The sequence below is a fragment of the Nelumbo lutea genome, chromosome 3, assembly GCF_056320005.1.
Source record: "Nelumbo lutea isolate HS-2025 chromosome 3, American lotus-T2T, whole genome shotgun sequence".
Taxonomy (NCBI): domain Eukaryota; kingdom Viridiplantae; phylum Streptophyta; class Magnoliopsida; order Proteales; family Nelumbonaceae; genus Nelumbo; species Nelumbo lutea.
The window spans coordinates 16,672,855-16,692,510 of NC_142686.1; the positions used below are offsets into that span (position 1 = coordinate 16,672,855).

Sequence of the window (19,656 nt, forward strand, 5' to 3'; positions counted from 1 at the left end):
GTATAGCATCCACCCAAAACCTTTTTGGAACATTCATATGTAACATCATCCCGCGAGCTACCTCAAGGAGGTGTTTGTTTCTCCCTTCTGCAACACCATTTTGTTGTGGTGTTCTGGCACATGAGCTCCTATGAATAGATCTGTGGGAGGCAAAGAACTCATTGAGCTCCCCATGGAAGTATTCCTTTGCATTATCGAATTGGAAGATCTGTATTTCAACATGGAACTGTATAAACACCATCCTCTGGAAGTCTTTCACTATCTTTGGAATTTCGTCTCTACTACGCATAGGAATTACCCATGTATAGCGAGAGTAATCATCGATCAATGTGATAAAGTACTTATATCCGCCCTCAAAGATTACATTAGTAGGCCCCCATACATCAGAATACACAACATGAAAAGGAACATTTGATCTTTTATTACTTGAGTGAAAAGTTGTTCTACATTGTTTTCTCAACTGACACGTCTGACACATGAACTTTGACACTGAACATGACTTAAATAAAACTGGAAACAAAGACTTTATTATTTTGAAAGAAGCATGGCCTAAACGACTATGCCACAAAAAAATTTGACTCTTATTTGACTGACTATGTGACTCTGAGGATGACACCGAGAGACCAGCTTCGTTGTCGAGAACGTAAAGACCATCCACTAGGCTTCCTCTACCAATCGTCATCCCAGAAGTTAGGTCCTGAAAAACACATGAGTTAGCAAAAAAGGTCACACTACAATTCAAGGAGCTTGTAATGCTACTAATTGAAAGCAAATTTATAGGAAGTTGAGGGACATGCAATACACAACTTAGGTTAAGGCCATGGGGAAGAGATATTGATCCTTGGCCTACAATGGAGGAAAAAGAGCCATCTGCAAGTCTCACTCTATCCCTTCTTGACAAAAGGCTATAAGAATGAAACAAGTTTGGCTTACCGGTCATGTGGTTGGAGGCCCCTAAGTCAATGATCCAAGGGGAATCCGTGGGTGTGACATGGAATGCAGAAGTCGTATTACTTGAAGTAAATGCAAATGAAGTAGAGGGAGTACCAGTGATTGAGCTGTCCATTTTTTGCAAAGCCCTACCATAAGATTCTAGGTGCTCTTTGAAGGAATTCATTATATCTTCCTTGGGGACAAACTTATTAGTGTGGTCCGGGGTACTACCGACAACCTGAGTATCTTGGGTTGCCACATGTGTTGTGTTCATTTTCTTCTGACCTTGGCCTTTACCCTACTCTTGATTCTTTGCTGCCCACTTGGGTTTCCCGTGGATGTCTCAACAAGTGTCACGTGTATGTTGTGAACGCTGACAGTGGGTACAAAACAACTTATCTTTATCATTAGTCTTCTTAGTGTCACTTTTCTTTCCCGTGGAGTTATTATTCATTGCAGCCAAAGCAACTTGTTGCTCCCCCTCAGCTGTAACCATTACATTCCGCCTGTTTTCTTTCGATTGAACAAGGGAGTATACCTCGTGAACCGTAGGCAACTCTTTGCTTCCTAGGATCTGTACCCTCAACGGTTCATATGCAGGGTTTAGTCCCAACAAGAAAGCAAATACACGTTGCTGAGAGACCAGCTTCCTGTAGGCCTTAGCATCATCATTATGTTTCCACTCTCTTGGCAGTGTAGTCGGCCAGAGATAGGTGGAAGAGGAGAGAAGAGAAGAGAAAAGAGAGAGTTTGCAATGCAATAGTACTGGCGGCGCCAGTGTTTATTTAATATATATAGGGCGGCAGAAATAACAAGGGAAAAGACCCTTGTGCCCCTGAGTACAATAACAGACATAACAGAAATAAAAAATGAAATAAAAAAAACACTTTAATTAGACAAACAAGCCCTAACAACTGCAACTAAGTTATTCTAACATTATTCCAACACTCCCCCTCAAGTTGGAGCATAGATGTCAATCATGCCCAACTTGTCACACAAATCTTTGTGCCGCACATGATGAAGACCTTTGGTGAAGATATCTGCAAGTTGCTCTTCCGAGTTGACATATGGTGTGCACACTTCTCCACTTTCAAGTTTCTCTCTGATAAAATGTTTGTCCACTTCAATGTGTTTCGTCCTATCATGCAGAACTGGATTAGCAACAATATTGATGGCTGCTTTATTGTCACAGTAGAGTGAAGTAGGATTGTTTACTGCAAAACCCAGTTCACCTAACAGATTTCTTATCCACATGATTTCTGCAACCCCATGAGCCATCGCTCTATATTCTGCTTCAGCACTGGATCTAGCCACCACACTTTGTTTTTTGCTTCTCCATGTGACAAGGTTTCCTCCTTTCAAAGGCACAATAACCACTGGTGGACTTTCGGTCATTGACTGCTCCTGCCCAATCTGCATCAGTATATACTTCCACTTTTAAGTGACTGTGTTTCTGGAACAACAAACCAGCCCCAGGAAACTTCTTGAATTGACTAAGGACACCCACTTTCGGTCATTGACTGCTCAAGATCCTCTCTGCAGCTTCAAAGTGAGTTGTCATCGGGCTGTGCATGAATTGACTAAGGACACCCACTGCATAGGCAATATCAGGCTTGGTCATAGACAAATACAGAAGTCTCCCCACAAGTCTCTGGAACATCTTTACATCTTTCAAAAACTCTCCCTGACTGTCTCCCAGATGGTGATTAGGTTCAATAGGTGAATCAGATGGTTTTACACCCAACTTGCCTGTATCTTCTAGTAGATCTAGTACATACTTCCGTTGGGAAATAAAGATGCCCTTGTGAGAGCGGGCAACTTCAATTCCAAGGAAGTATCGTAAGGAGCCTAGATCCTTCACCTCAAATTTAGTGGCTAAGAATTTTTTTAGTCTCTGGATTTCAGCCTCCCATTCTCCTGTGATCACTATGTCATCCACATACACAATAAGAGCTGCAATTTTACCTTCACCTCTTTTTACAAACAAGGTATGATCTGATTGGCATTGTTTGAATCCCATTTGTTGGACTGCTACATGGAACTTACTAAACCAAGCCCGAGGTGATTGTTTCAATCCATATTAGGGACTTTTTCAACCTGCACACCTTTTGTTCACTGCCTCTGGCACAGAACCCTGGGGGTTGGGTCATGTACACCTCCTCTTCCAAGTCACCATTCAAGAAGGCATTCTTGATGTCCAATTGGTGAAGATCCCAGTCAAGATTTGCTGCCAAGAAAAGGAGAATCCGGATGGGGTTCATCTTCGCTACAGGGGCAAAAGTCTCTACATAGTCCACTCCATATACCTGTGTGAAGCCTCTTGCTACCAGTCTAGCCTTGTACCTTTCAATAGTTCCATTAGCTTTGTGTTTCACTGTGAACACTCACTTGCACCCCACTGGTTCCTTCTCCTTAGGAAGATCTACCAACTCCCACGTACCATTTTTATGTAAGGCATCAATTTCTTCCTGCATTGCATCTGTCCATTCAGGTTTTGACAAAGCTTCTGCCACGGTCTTAGGGATGGGAACACTGTCCACAGAGGAGAGGAAGGCACGGTACGAGGGTGAAACATGCTCATAGGACACAAAGTTAGAGATAGGATGATTAGTGGTACAAGATCTAACACCCTTTCTCTTAGCAATAGGAATATTAAGATCATTGGGGACATGCGAATCAACATTTAAAGGAGCAATGGGAGCAAGTGTACCTGGCTGATGAGACAGATTTGCCTCGGGTGAATCCGATGATGTTGGTTGCATAGTGTCCGGCTCCACGGCTCTTGAACTTTTCTGGCTCTTATGACGACGATGGAAAACCCGAAACAGAGGAGGATCGGGTAAAGGAGATAGTTGAATCTGAGTCGTTGCCTGTTTCTCCTCAACCCTACTCTCCCCCTGAGGAGAAACCGAGAAGAACGGTTGACTCTCAAAGAATGAGACATCAATGGAAACATAGTACTTACGGGCAATGGGATCATAGCAACGATACCCCTTTTGAGATGAGGGGTAACCAAGAAAAACACAAGGAATAGCCCGAGGGTCAAGTTTACCACGAGTAGGTGATAGGTTGTGGACAAAACAACGACACCCAAAGACACGCATCGGAATGGTGGACAGCGGGGCTGTAGGGAACAGGAGCTGATGTGGGGCCTTATACTCTAGTAGCCGAGAGGGCATGCGATTGATGATATATGTCGCACACAATACTGCATCCATCCAGAACTGTTTCGGCACATTCATATCAATCAGCAAGCCATGAGCAACTTCCAGTAGATGACGATTTTTTCGTTCAGCCACACCATTTTGTTGGGGTGTCTTGGCACAAGAGCTTCGCTGAAGTGACCCACTCGAAGCAAAGAACTTCGTGAGATCACTATGGAAGTATTCCTTTGCATTGTCCGACTGGAAAATATGAATTTCCGTTTGGAACTGAGTGAACACCATGCGTTGGAAATCTTTCACAATTTGTGGCACTTCATCTCGAGATCGCATAGGATAATCCCAAGTGTATCGAGAATAATCATCAATCAACGTAACAAAATACTTATAGCCAGCCGCAGTAGGTAGAGTAACAGGGCCCCAAACATCAGAATAAACAATATGAAATGGAAATTCAGATCTTTTATTTCTTAAAGGTAAAGAGCTTCTACAATGCTTACTCAACTGACAAGTTTGACACTGTAATTGACTCACTGACAAGGACTCAAAAATCTTTGGGAACATAACTTTTAACGACTCAAAAGAAAGATGACCTAAACGACTATGCCATAAGTAGGCCTGACTCTCACTCGCCGAACTTGTGGACTCAGTCGCCACTAGACCAGCATTATTCTCCAACACGTAGAGACCATCCACCATGCTTCCTCTACCAATCGTCTTCCCCGAGGTCAAATCCTGAAACACACATGAAGACGGAAAAAAGGTGACTGAGCAGTTCAAAGAGTGAGTAATACTACTAATGGACAACAAATTAATAGGTAATTTCGGAACATGCAGGACATTTGGTAGAGTAAGGCCAAGTGGGAGAGATATGGTGCCTCGGCCAGCTATGGTAGAAAAGGAACCATCAGCCAGTCTTACCTTATCTCTCCCAGAGAGAAGGTTATATGTCTGGAACAAATTTGACTTACCGGTCATGTGATTTGAGGCTCCGGAGTCAATAATCCAAGGTGAATCAGTAGTATGAGATGACACATGGAAGGCTGTGGCATTACCTGATGTAGATGCAAATGAGGTAGGAGTAGGCCCAGAATCCACCTGGCGGAGAGTCCTACCATACAATTCCAAATGTTCACAGAAGGAATTGATAATATCTTCCTTAGGGTCAGAACCGGGATGTCTCTCCTGAGTTACGGAAGGACTAGTCTCTGTCGATGCCAGATTAGCTGAGTTATACCTTCTTTGATTCTGCTAGCCTGGTTTCTTGCCCTGATCCGGTGCTGACTTCTTACCCAAATCCTGTGCCCATTTAGGTTTTCCATGGAGATCCCAGCATGTATCTTTAGTGTGTCGTGTCTTCTGGCAGTGAGTGCACCAAAGCTTGCTTTTATCGTTTGTTTTTTTCTGAGTGTCACCCCTTTTAAAACCACCTCCGACATTTGTATCTGAATTTCCCCAGACCGCTAGGGCAACTGACTCCCCTTCTACACCATTCATCACACTTCTTCTGCTTTCTTCTGACTGCACCAAGGCATACACCTCCTGGACTGATGGCAAGTCTTTACTACCCAAGATCTGTACCCTGATGGACTCATATGACTGATTCAGCCCTTGGAGAAAGGCAAACACACGTTGCTGTGATACAAGTGACTTATAGGCTTTTGCATCTTCATCACACTTCCAATTCACATTCTGATAGTGATCAAGTTCTTTCCATATTGATGTCAAATCAGAATAGTACATCGAGAGACTCCTCTCCCCCTGCTTGCAAGTAGAAGATTCTGCTTGTAGTTGATATATCTTGGCATAGTGTCTCTGTTCTGAATAAGTGGACTTCGCTTGTTCCCATATCTCACAAGCAGTTTCAGCCCACATAAAGGTCTTCCTTACTTGTGGCAGCATTGAAACCAAGAGCCAAGACATCACCATACTGTTCTCTTGGTCCCACCTATCATGCTCAGCACTTCCATACTTCGGTTCCTTTACTCTCCCATTGATGTATCCTATTTGCCCCCTAGCAGTGATGTAGAGTTTTATCCCCCTAGACCACTCAAGGTAATTCAGACCATCAAAGGGAATGACAGCCATGGGAAAGCTCATATCTATTCCCCCACTCACTCCATTGTGGCTCCCTGAGATTTCTGAAGTAGCAGAATTCTCAGTCGACATGGTCAAGCAGTTACTCAGTCCCACACACCGGATTTAGGACCCCTCCTTACTCCACAAAGCAATGCTCCACTCAGTTCACACCCACACACTACGGTTTACCAACCAGATTGTGCACAAACCGTACCAAATTCTGGACAAAACTGAGGTAATAATCGGCAGTTTCAGACCTGCCTATCAGAATTCTAGAATGGCTAACAGCCACTAATCAGCAGGAGAGATCCTTCTTGCTTATAGTCAACTCAAACCATTGAGAAGACAGGTCAGCATTGACCTACAATTGTCTTAACACATCAACATGATCACACCATCCAAGACAACTAGGGTTACACAGGTTCGATAGCATTCAGCCGCCCCAGATTCATAGGGTTTTCACTCAGCCCATGATCAAGGAGAGTAAAGAGGAGAAAAATAGAGGAAGAACTGTACTAGTCGTAGCTATTCTATAGTCCAGAATCAGATTTCCTTTTTGCTAGCCTGTTCCACTAATCAGTAGGGTTGATCGGTCTGCTCTCTTTTAATCAGTATTCCTGCTTCGATACCATCTTGGCAGTGTAGCCGGCCAGAGATAGGTGGAAGAGGAGAGAAGAGAAGAGAAAAGAGAGAGTTTGCAATGCAACAGTACTGGCGGCGCCAGTGTTTATTTAATATATATAGGGCAACAGAAATAACAAGGGAAAAGACCCTTGTGCCCCTGAGTACAATAACAGACATAACAGAAATAAAAAACGAAATAAAAAAAACACTTTAATTAGACAAACAGGCCCTAACAACTGCAACTAAGTTATTCTAACATTATTCCAACACACTCTATAGCCTGATAATGATCCAATTCTTTCCATATGGAGGTAAGGGCTGAATAATATGAAGACAAACTACGGTTTCCCTGTTTACATGTTGAAGATTCAGCTTGTAACTGGTAAACCTTGCCATAATGCCTTTGCTCAGAATAGGTAGTTCTGGCCTATTCCCAGATCTCACTAGCGGCATCTGCCCACATAAAGTTCTTCTTCACATCAGGTTCCATGACTGCGAGGAGCCAAGACATCACCATACTATTTTCTTGGTCCCACCTATCATGTTCAACCGTCTCACCCTTGGGTTCTTTCACCCTTCCATTAATGTAACCAGCTTTACTCCTTGCCGTTACATAGAGTTTTGTTCTGTTCCCAGATCTCACTAGCGGCATCTGCCCATATAAAGTTCTTCACATCAGGTTCCATGACTGCGAGGAGCCAAGACATCACCATACTGTTTTCTTGGTCCCACCTATCATGTTCAACCGTCTCACCCTTGGGTTCTTTCACCCTTCCATTAATGTAATCAGCTTTACCCCTTGCCATTACATAGATTTTTACGCTCTTAGCCCACTCCAGGTAGTTCAGACCGTTTAAAGGGGTAATTGGCATGGGAAAAACCATGTTTTCACCTCCCATACCCACTGTGCTACGGGTTGGTGTAGCCCCCGATGAAGTTGATTCATAATTTGCCATCGGATACTACTGAAAAACAATCCAAACACCACCCAACTACACAGCAGCCACAATCAGAATACCAACCCTCAAGGAATTTACTTCTAGGATGTGAGCAAGAGACCAAAAAACACTGCTGAAAACAACTCTGAGAAGGTTCAGTCAACACAACCAGTCATTAAACCAGCCCGGTAATCAGTTCAACACCACCAAGACAGACATTACTATCAGTTTGATTGTAGTTCATACAGTCTAACCATCCAACATCCAAACAAATACCTATATAACCAAGGAATGATCCCTACACACCATCGGTCAAAGAAGACTGAAACAAAAAACACACCTATTCAGCACTTGTATGAAGGTGCTAACCTGAACTTGACTTCACAGCATCGAACAGAGGAGGAAGGGAGTCTGTACCAGCATCGCCCTTCTCTGACCGGGGTTTTCTTGGTATTACGACGAAGGAAAAAACCATAGAAATTGCTGCCAGAAAACTACTAGGGTTTCCACAGAGACTGCCGCCAGAAAACTGCTAGGGTTTCCACAGAAACTGCCACCAGAAAACTGCTAGGGTTTCCGCCAGTAACTTACTTGGGTTTCCCTGTCTTCCATGTCCAAAACTTTTAAAGAAGGAAACCTTGCTCAAAACAGGAGGGATCATAGGTCTTTTACAGCCCAGAAAACCTGCTCTGATACCATGTAATGATTTATGGAGAGTGGGAGAGAGAGAGAGAGAGAAAGAGAAGAGAAAGAGAGGTATGATTGAGAGAAGAAAGATGCTACTGGCTGCTGCCAATCTTCTATTTATATTAACTTAATAAAGGAATAGAAATTACAAGTATGCCCCTGGCGGTACACCCTAGAACCAAAAATAATAAGAAAAAAAAACAAGTAACTAACTGACAGTATCCTAAGAAGTCAGCCTACTAACAACTGCTATAAAGTAACAATTAAATAAGCCTTACAACAGATGTAAATGGGTTTTCATAGTAAGACATAGGGCTGATGGCACGGTGGAGCGGTATAAAGCTCGTTTAGTGGCAAAGGGGTTTACACAAGTGTATGGAGTGGCTTATGCAAAAACTTTTGCATCTGCTTCTAAGATGAATTCCATTAGAGCCTTTTTCTCCTTAGTTGCTAATTTTGATTGGGATCTTCATCAACTAGACATCAAGAATGCCTTTCTAAATGGTGACCTTGAAGAGGAAGTGTACATGGTACAACCCCTTGGTTTTTGCGTTCAAGGTAATGAATAGAAAGTGTGCAGGTTAAAAAAATCATTATATGGCCTGAAACATTCATCGAGAGCCTATCTGATCACACATTGTTTGTGAAAAGAGGGGAAGGGAAAATTGCAAAATTGATAGTATATATTGATGATATAGTTATCACTGGTAATTGGAAGGATGAAATTCAAAAGTTGAAGAGATTTCTTGCTACCTAGTTTGAAGTGAAAGATCTAGGTCCTCTAAGGTACTTCCTTGGGATCGAAGTTGCCCGCTCACACAAGGGTATCTTCATTTCCCAAAGAAAGTATGTCCTAGATCTACTCCAGGATACAGGAAAATTGGGAGTGGAGCCTATTGATTCTCCTACTGATCCTAATCACAAATTAGGTGACTGTCAAGGTGAACCCATAAAAAATGTGAAGCAGTTTCATAGATTCGTAGGAAGATTGTTATATCTTTCTATGACCTGACCAGACATTGCTTGTATAATGGGTGTTCTTAGCCAGTTCATGCATGCCCCTAAGACTACCCACCTTGAAGCAGCTGAAAGAGTTCTTAGATATCTTAAGAAGTTCCCAGGTGCATGCTTATTGTTTCAAAAGCACGGGCATTTGAAAGTTGAAGTGTATACCGATGCAGTTTGATCAGAATCCTTGAATTATAGGAAGTTGACCAGCGGCTACCGTACCTTTGTGGGAGGGAACCTAGTTACCTGGAGAAGCAAAAAGCAGAATGTGGTAGCTAGGTTTAGTGCTGAAGCTGAATATAGGGCAATGTCTCATGGAGTGGCTGAAATTATTTGGCTAAAAGATTTGTTGAGTGAGTTGAGTTTTTCAGTTGATGGACCTATGACTCTATTCTGTGAGATAACAAAACAGCCATAAACATTGCTGCTAATCTAGTGCTGCATGATAGAACTAAGCACATCGAAGTCGACAAACATTTTTGTCAGAGAAAAGGTCGTCACAAGGGAAGTGTGTACCCCCTATCTGAAGACCAACTTGCAGATATCTTCACAAAAGGGTTACATCACTCACGACATGATTTATGTGACAAGTTGAGCATGATTGACATCTATGTCCCAACTTGAGGGGGAGTGTTAAAGTCTGTTATTCTTTAAGTTCAGTACTGCAGGGGTACTATAGTATTTCCCATCTTTTATTTTTTGTGTTATGTTGCCTTAGTATAATACTAAATGCTGGCACCGCCAGCAGGATCTTTTGACTCTCAATTTCTCTTCTCTCCTCTCCTCTCTCTTCTCTCTTCCTTTCTTCTTCTCTTCTGTATAATAATGTATTTTTTATTTTCATTTTCATGTTGATTTTCTGTGACTAGATTTTACTTTTATGATCTTTTTAACTCCATGTTATAGATTTGATCTATCAGGTAAATCCTGATTGATTCCAATGAAAGGCTAAAATACAGATTGCAGTTGGCTTTCCTCAAGAAGTCAAATATTTTTTTTTAATCTTTTTGAAACTATGAAGTATAATATTGTCTTCAGAAATCCATAAAAATACAAAGAGACACCCCTGTACATTGAGACACTGTACGTAGGGGATATACTCATGTAGTCAAGTCTTGCGGAAGACAAATGTGTCACTTAATGAATATCTATAAGAAAGTGCAACCAAATTAGTAATTATCTTTAAAGATTTATGTCTTTCACTTACATGTCTGACATTTATGCTTACTTGAACCAAACAAGTCTTTTAGTTCAATCATCAAATATTGCAGGACTGTGCATTGTAATAGTTGGAAAAAAGTAGTTCTTCCATAGGACTAGAGATATCTACAATCTGCTGCTACCTTGAAAATACTTTCTGACTCTACCATTCAGAGCCTCAGTTCTCGAGTGATTACTTATGACATGATTCCACCATTAGATGATGGAAATATCCATCCCCTGCTCCTTAAACCAAAGATTGGTTCTTTAATGGCTTTTGGTGATAGGGTTATTCTAAGATGTCACCGTTATATCTAATGGATCCATTTTTGTGGTTTTTGTCCAAACTAACAGGAAGTTCCAGCTGCTTTTGTGTCCTTCAAGTCCCGGTATGGTGCTGCAATTGCTTTCCACATCCAACAATCAACAAATCCCACAAAGTGGGTCACAGAGCCAGCTCCTGAGCCTAATGATGTTTACTGGCATTTCTTTTCTACATCATTTATAAAAAGATGGATATCAAAGCTGGTCGTTATTGTTGCATGTATTCTCCTTACAATTCTGTTCCTTATTCCAGTTGTGTTTGTACAAGGTCTTACTCATCTGGATCAGTTGGAGACCTTTATGCCTTTCCTGAAAGGAATATTGACCATGTAAGTGGTTCTATAAGCATTCAACTCACTATTAAAAAGGGGTAATTTCAGTTCCAGCTAAAATATGCACTCCGTTTTATGAAATTTGACCTTAACATTTTCCTTCAGTTATTGCACCTTAATATTTTTCCTTCCAAATAGTTGATGTATACTTAACTCCATGGAAGTGTATTGTATTACCCATTGTTCATAATATCACTTTTTCTTTGTAGAAAAATATAATATCACTGAAAAATAGCAAACTTGCCCAAAATTTTCCATCTTCCCAAGGGGGAGGGAGGGATGTAAAATCTATTTCTTTATAAATAACCTTAAATTTTATTAACTATGGAGCATAAAATGTATTATTTACAATACCTTTTTGAGAGATGACTTCTACCATTTGTCCCCTTTCTTTAACAATTGGCCTGTCCCTCCCCTTGCTTTGCTAGATTGTCTGCCATGCTATTGGCAGCCCTCTATACCAATCTAATTCTCACTTCAATTTCTCAAGTCAGCCACCTGGATTCATTTTATTTCATTTCTATATTGCCACAAGACAATATAGAAATGGACTGCCCTTTATTTCCACAATGCAGCCTCTCTACACTGCAGCCATCCTGTCATCAATCTTGAATCACCTTCAGTAACTAACTTCTTCTTGTTCATATTCCTTGCCTGTTGCACACCCTCCTTACAGCCATAAACCTATTGGAGTCAAAAAATTTCCAAAGATGTCTTGATATCTTTCCAACATTTCAAAAATTTTCAAATTAATGCAGTTTTCAATTTATTATATGCAACAATTCCAAGTTTTGACAAAAAATATTGGGGAAGTTTCAGTAGGTTTTCCAAAATTAATTGCAAATAGTTGTCATAAAGAGAACGAAACATGTTTTGCACAAAATTGGGAAAAATATATTTGGTGTAATAGTAGAGTCTTGGTCTGATAAGTGTGAGAATGTGGGTTCAAGTCTGAAAGTGGCCTTTTTGTGCAAAAAATGCCAAAGTTAGGTCTGTGTCCAGTCCACCCCTCCCAAGGCCCTAGGTAGCTGGGACCAACATTGGGAAATGGACTTTTTTATTTGGCTTTGTTGATTTTAGACCAATCAACAATTTTAATTGAATTTTTTTTTTTCAAATGTAAATAATATTTTTTAAAAATAATTGAATATTTAATTTAAGAATAATTATATTTTATAATAACTGTGCAGTAATATAATAATTATAGTAATAATTGACATCCTTATCTAATATTCTGGCCATAGAATTCAAGTCATAGATGATTTTAGATAACCCAAAAGGAAGTCAGGATATGAGAGTTATATTTGATTTACAAGGGTAACCACCATTCATTTGTTGTACATGTTGGATTATATTCTTTAGGTTTTGAGTGTGTAATTATGCCTCTTTAACAATTCCTAATGTTCATTAATAAATTCCATGCTTTCTTATATTTTCTAATCTCTCCCTAATTTCCCAAGATTTTCCAGACTTCTAAACAAAACCTATGAATTTCCACAAAATTATTCTCATTTTCACCTGTCAAAATGCCTAACCAAACCAAAACTTCATAGCTATACATTGGAGATCCTCAATGGTTAGTGGAATATTTTAAAAAACTTGAATATGATACAAAGCATACATAGAGGGTCCAGTGTTTCTATATAGGAAACTGTCTAAAAAGCATTTCCTTATGGTGGCATTTGAGAACTGGTTTGTCTTCTTGGTGCCTTTCTCCTACTTGGTCAATTAAGGGCTTATAATTGTTTTGAAGTGCTACATAATCATGCACGGTGGTAATTGGAGGCAATGTGATTAGACTAAAAAGTCTAGTTGGCAAGCAAAGCTTCAGATTCAGAGTTGAACACAATGAGAGACAAGTGAGAAAAGGGGAAACACTTCTTCCTTGATGAAGAGGTTGTTTCTGGCTTGGCCTTGTGAGCATTGACTTAGCAGTGGTCTGTTTTTGAGTGGTGTCTGTCAGTTATGGGTGCTGTGTTATGGGTAATTTTGTGTTGAAAATAATTTTTTTTTTTTTTGCTTCCTTCAGGTTGGTGTTTTCACAGTTATTTGCCTGCTTGGGGTGTACATGTCTTTTCTTGCATTTTCCCTGTGTAATTTCTCTTTTCATGTAGTATGTTCTCTTACTAGTAACTCTCTGTCATTTACCAAAGAAGAAAGATCATAGTGATTATGGCTTATGTTAGATACATAAAGTTTATTACTGTATTGGGTTGATTCAGCTTCTAGCCTTCCATGAATGACCTACCTTTGCTTGCATTTGTCATATTGTTGGTATCTTTACTGCTTTTAATTCTAAGTTAGTAGTAATATGTATTAAGGATCCTACATCTTTGTCTAGAAAAGTTCAAGTTGTATTATAGAATGTCTAGAGGTTCTTCATCACTTTGTTCATTGGGTAAAATGTTATTCATATTTGGAAACTCTGGTCATAAAGGCAGCAGGTGAGACTAGGTGGCAGGGTAATATCTTGTTTCCTAAGTGTTTAGACGGGTGCCTTGGTAGTTTTAGACAAATAAGACCTGTATTTGTTGGATATGATCCATGATGACATGTGCTTTTTTTTTCAAATTATTAGTATTCTATATTGAAAATAACTAAAATGAAGGCAATAATAATGAACATTGCACATCAAGACATATTACTTCACCAATATCACCTTCAATCATAAATTTCAATATTCCATTCAACAAACAGTGAATCATATTTAAGTAATGAATTTTCATATAGAAAGAATTCAAACAAATAAGAAAAGCACAATCAATAGCATAGTGAACCAGAGGAAATAATCAAAGTAACAGAACATTCAACCCAAGGAAGTATTGCAGCAAAAATCAAATAAAGTAATGAACAGCACTCTAATATATATATGCTGTATGATCTTTGTATTGTAGAACATAAATAAAATGCAACAAAATATACACAACATATGATAAGATGTCTGCTATGCCCTTTTCCTTATCTGAGAGGGCATCTAACTTGTGTGCAAATATACAGAGTTGACTAATTTCCTGCAAAACTGTCTTCCATGCCCTTTTCCTTGTGTCCCCTTCCTGCAAAAATGTCTTGTCCTAGGCATTGACTGGTCACTTTCCTTGATTAACTATGGAAGAATCCAGAGGATCAACCATTCTCTCTGCTTCTCTTTTCATTGTAGATGGTGAACATGTTTTGTGATACTAGATTTTAGTGTTCTTTCCCCAATCTCTTGTGAATATACAAAGCCGTAGTTCCTTCTTAATTCTATCTTACTGAACAAAATAAAAGCTTGTGATGCTTTTTTAACTGCAGTAGCATTTTATGTTTTGCAAGAAGATGTTATAAATGGTTGAGCATGAGCCATTTTGATGTCCAAACTGTAATTGTTTTCCAGATAGCAACCGGCTATTATTTTTTGACGAAAGTTTAAGAAAGATACTGATAAATTAATTCATTAATGTGCAGAGCATTTGTCAGTCAAGTAATTACTGGATATCTTCCGAGCCTCATTCTTCAGTTGTTTCTAAAAACTGTGTCTCCCATCATGAAGATCTTTTCCTCCATGCAAGGATATATCTCCCATAGTCAGATTGAAATAAGTGCTTGTAAGAAAGTACTCTGGTTCACCATATGGAACATTTTCTTTGCAAATGTACTATCCGGATCAGCTCTATATCAAATTAATATTTTCCTTGAGCCCAAGAATATTCCAGGGAAGTTAGCTATAGCTGTTCCAGCTCAGGTAAAAACATATTTCCATCGTTCTTCCAGACTTTTTTTTTTAATTAAGGTGGATTTCAACATATCGAGGTCAAGTTCAGCACTTAAATATGCCCTTATTTACCTAATATGGAAGATTACTTTATGACATTGTAGCCATGGTTCAAATTATCAGCAATATTTCCAAGAGGAAGTGTGCTGAGTCTGGGGCTACAAAACTGTAGATGGTTTTAGCACCTTTGCAACTTTCTAGGTTCCCATGTTCAGAATATTATAACCTGTCACTGAAGGGACCAAATTGTAAAAACATAGTGAATATATAGCTTGTATATCATTATTGCATATAATTCATTTCAATAAAGCATAACCGATTACTGATCAAAAAAATGAGGTAGGCCATATGTATAGTATGGCATAATGGAGACAATATTTGTGTCCACTGAGACCATAATTCTGTTTTTATTTTTGTGTTTGTTGATTTTGTGATGCAATGAAAATCATAGAACAACTAAAAGTGTTCAGTGAGATTCATATCCCTGAAACCTGAAACAAACTGAACTCAAATGTAAACTACATGCAAAGATGGGTAACAATAATGATTTGTAATGTGGATATTTCTGACTTTCTCTTCCTGAAACCAGCTATCCTTTTGTGAGGATTTAAGATAAAGGTATTTTTTATTATTTTGGGTGTAGGCATCATTCTTCATTGCCTATGTTGTCACATCTGGGTGGACCAGTCTATCATCAGAACTCTTTCGTGTGATTCCTCTCATCTGGGATTTTATAAGAAGACATTGTTCAGGAAGTTATGCAGATGAGTTTGAAGTTCCCTCTATTCCTTACCACAGAGAAATTCCTAGAATTCTCTTCTTTGGGCTCCTTGGCATTACATATTTCCTTCTGGCTCCATTAATTCTGCCTTTCCTGTTAGTTTATTATTGTCTCGGGTATATTATCTACCGTAATCAGGTCAGTTGAACAGCTTGATTACTTGATTTATGTATTTTTTTAATGTTCTCCTATTTTATCATTTTGATATAAGCACTACAATGATGTCAGCATTCACTTTTTTTAATAAATGGTGTGAAAATTGTATTACTAAAAAACAGGGGCGAGATGTCAGCATTCACTTCTTTGGGGGTAGGAACAATTTTCTAGCTATTAGCGCAAAGAATGCATGAAAAAAGTTCATGCCTTTTGTGCTCATTTGTTGATTTTCTAGATCGTTGGCCATATTCTGTCAGTTGTAGACTATTAAGACTTGACCTAAGAACTGGTTAATGATGTTTTCATTCAATAATCGAGTTGGTTTGATGAATTTGGTACAGGATTATTATGGTTGCTGATATTTTGGTTTTCTTACCAATTATGGACGTTATTATAAAAGAAAGAAAGAAAGAAAGAAAGGGATAGCACATACAAGACTCAACAGCCCAAAAGAAGAGAGGTGGAGCTGAGAAATCCCGAAGAGACGGCTAACACCAAAATGAAAAAGGGCCTGCAATACAACAGGGCTACCCTAGAAGAGCCATTACCAAATACAATTTGCACCTCCCAGCCCCTCTAGCCATAATGCCAGATGAATTGATGCACCTTACAATCCATTTGAACAAGATGTTGATTTTGGAAACCATGTTTTTTCTGCCTTCCTGATGAAATATATCAAAGAAAAAGTTTGTCTTTTGTCATCAGGCAATCAGTTAATGACAACCACCCAAACTAGCTTATATAAGACTTACACCTTTGAGCATAAGTTGGACACTACTCCATTTGGGCCTTAGTAAACAAGGATGATATCTCCCCTAGCTTATTTATTTGGGATGGTTGCTTATAACATATTTCTTACAAATGCTTAATAAGTTGGTTGGATTCATCCAACCTATGAATTGTCATGACTGATGATTGAGTGCACCAATTTTGTCAGTATCTGGTGGTAGCAGAGTTTACTCCCTAAGGACATAAAAATGCAGCAAAACTACAAAAGAAAGAAAGAAATAGGAAAGAAGAAAAATAAATCAACTGATGAAGGCCATTTTTTGTTAACCATTGATATAGAACCTTTTATTTATGTAAACTATCTTCTACTTTTTCCCAGAAAATTGTCATTCCCATTTATTTCTTTTTTTTTTTCATTTTTCCTTCTTTCCCCTTGGATGTTTCCTTCTAGTGTTCAGATTTCTTGGTAAAGACCGCTAGACGGTCATTCTGAACCATTAAACATTATGGAACTAGTTTAATACCATCTTCACTAATAAATGCCAACTTTTCTGTGCAGCTATTAAATGTATATGCCCCCAAGTTTGAAACTGGTGGAAAGTTTTGGCCTATAGTGCACAACTCAACAATATTTTCTTTGATACTGATGCAAGCTATTGCAATTGGAATATTTGGTTTGAAGAAACTTCCTTTAGCATCAAGCTTAACCATTCCTCTTCTAGTTCTAACATTACTGTTCAATGAGTATTGTCGGAAACGTTTCCTACCCGTTTTCATTGCTTATTCTGCAGAGGTATGTTTACCTGCTACAACTGATAGTTCAGTGGCTTATCCTATGTTTTATGCACTGATTGAAATTTACAAAATCCTGAGTTATCCTTCTAAAGTTCTAAATTTCTCAACGGTTTAGAAAGAGTATATGGTATTTTGTTAGAGCAAACTCTGGACCTATGCCCTTAGCAATCATATATGGATGAGATCTTCCTAATTTTTTTCATAGTTAAGTTTTTTCTGGACTGCTTCCTTTTCAAGCCCTGGAAATTAAGTTTGATGCAAGGGGCATTGGGGGGACATCCAAACCTCATATTCTGGATGGCAGTAAAGGAGGTTTCACTTTTTGTGGTCACACATCTTCCTCCAGAATGTGTTCCAATGAATATTTTGTACGTGCATCCTTATCCTGGTTTCATTTTTGAGATAGAATATAGGTTGTCTGCAATTATTTTATCCTCAATATACTGTGGATTGTGTATATTATCCTCTATAAGGTTAAGATGCTGAGCTGATTTTTTTAATGAAAGTTATCTAGTAAACACATGTTTAGTATAAAACTGACTATTTCATTTGGGCTGTGTTTAGTTTGAAGGAAATAGTAGGGAAAGGAAGGGAAAGGCAGGGAAACCTTTACAAACCTTGTATTAGGTTTCCCTGACTTCCCCTTCCTTTCCCTACCTTTTTTTCCTTTAAACCAAACATAGCCTTGAGTATGACTTCTAATTCAGTTAAAAGTACTATATAACCAAGGATTGGCCACTCACCCAGACTGAACACTGGACACAGTGGGGGCAAGAGTGGTTTAACATTTTCTCGTATACTTTATCCAAACATATGGATGACTTGATGGTTATTTTTGGGTACAAATATTCATATTTAAGCTGTTATCTAAAGTATGTTGGCTAAATTTCTCTTAGGTAAGTTTGGTTCTACTCCCAACCATCCGTTTTTATATTACTTTCATTTTTATAGAAACTCCTGTTTGATATGTGGCCAAAAGTTCAAAGAAAACCTGGTGAGATTGAGGAAGGTTTTTCCCAAGAAGAGAAATGGGGCCTCAAATGTGAAACCGTTAAGATCCCCAAGTAGAGGCTTATTGTGCAGCTGGCTTTGGAGATCTTGTAATGCTAGTAGTGTCTGAGAAAGGATCATTGGAGAAAAATAGGGTGCAGATGACTCCGTTCCTGTAATGAAAAAAATGAGTGTTTGGATTTGTATGTAGAGGGGATTTCTTAATGTAGAATTGTGGCTGAGGGTTTATGAGCAGTTCCCAAACATGATAAAGCACAACTGTAGGAGAATGTATTGTACGAAAGCATCTCACTTCATCAGTCCTTTCCTATTTTTACATCAGACTGCAGTATAGAAATGTCTGGTTATTAGCAGTTAGCAGAGAGTGATGTGAAATAATTTGAAAGGCACTTGTGGAGTGACTGCAGAAGGGCTAATGTTCCTAATCGCGTGGATAGTAGAAGAACCTGGATGGCATATGAGTTGGGTATTTCCTTGTAAGATCTCTTTGGAGCTGTCACTTCCAATTGAGAGATTTTCTCCTTTTGTGAATAGAACTCTTACGCTAGATCTTAATGATGGACCACCTAATACTAAATTATGGATTCTCATGCCAGATTATGTCCTGATGTCTTTATGTGGTTCTATGGGTTATTCCTCCTTCACTATTGGATCTTAATAAAAGAAGGATAATAACTCCTTAGTCTTTTTTGTGTCTTCCATTTAAGTGTTTTATTGACAAAATAATCTTCTGTTAATCAACTTAGAAGTTACAAGTTGAAGGGCATGGAAAGACAAGAACTCTCTAGTCTTTGTAGTGTATTCCATGTAAGTGTTTTATTGACAATGTCAAGTTCTGTTCATCAACCTAGAAGTTTAAGTCATTTTTTAAACAATTCCATTAGCATAATAGATGAAGAAAAAGCTATTATACTAATTGAACTTAATATCACGGGCTTTGTCCTTTCCTGATGTATTGACAAAAAAAAATTGCTCTACTCACACACACATTTTTGGATGTGCACTGAGCTCCTTCCAGCCTCAATTTTCCCCTTCTTGGCTTTGCCTCTAATCCATTTCTCTGTCATTATGTGTGTTGTCATCCACTTGAGCTAGGTCACTGACTGCTTATTAGTAATTTCTCAAATTTAGATGCTGAAGCTGATAT

The 19,656-nt window shown here is 38.9% G+C and overlaps 1 protein-coding gene across 2 annotated transcripts in view; it reads left to right on the plus strand.

Annotated features, from left to right (window-relative positions):
- LOC148863217 (hyperosmolality-gated Ca2+ permeable channel 2.3-like) overlaps positions 1–19,656 on the plus strand; it is a 108,115-nt gene that overhangs the window by 86,901 nt on the left and 1,558 nt on the right. For both annotated transcript variants that reach the window (XM_088974167.1, XM_088974168.1), the window contains 4 exons: positions 10,985–11,283; positions 14,731–15,007; positions 15,681–15,956; positions 17,263–17,496. In XM_088974167.1, the coding sequence (XP_088830293.1) occupies positions 10,985–11,283; positions 14,731–15,007; positions 15,681–15,956; positions 17,263–17,496 (1,086 nt within the window). The remainder of the gene's footprint in view (positions 1–10,984; positions 11,284–14,730; positions 15,008–15,680; positions 15,957–17,262; positions 17,497–19,656) is intronic.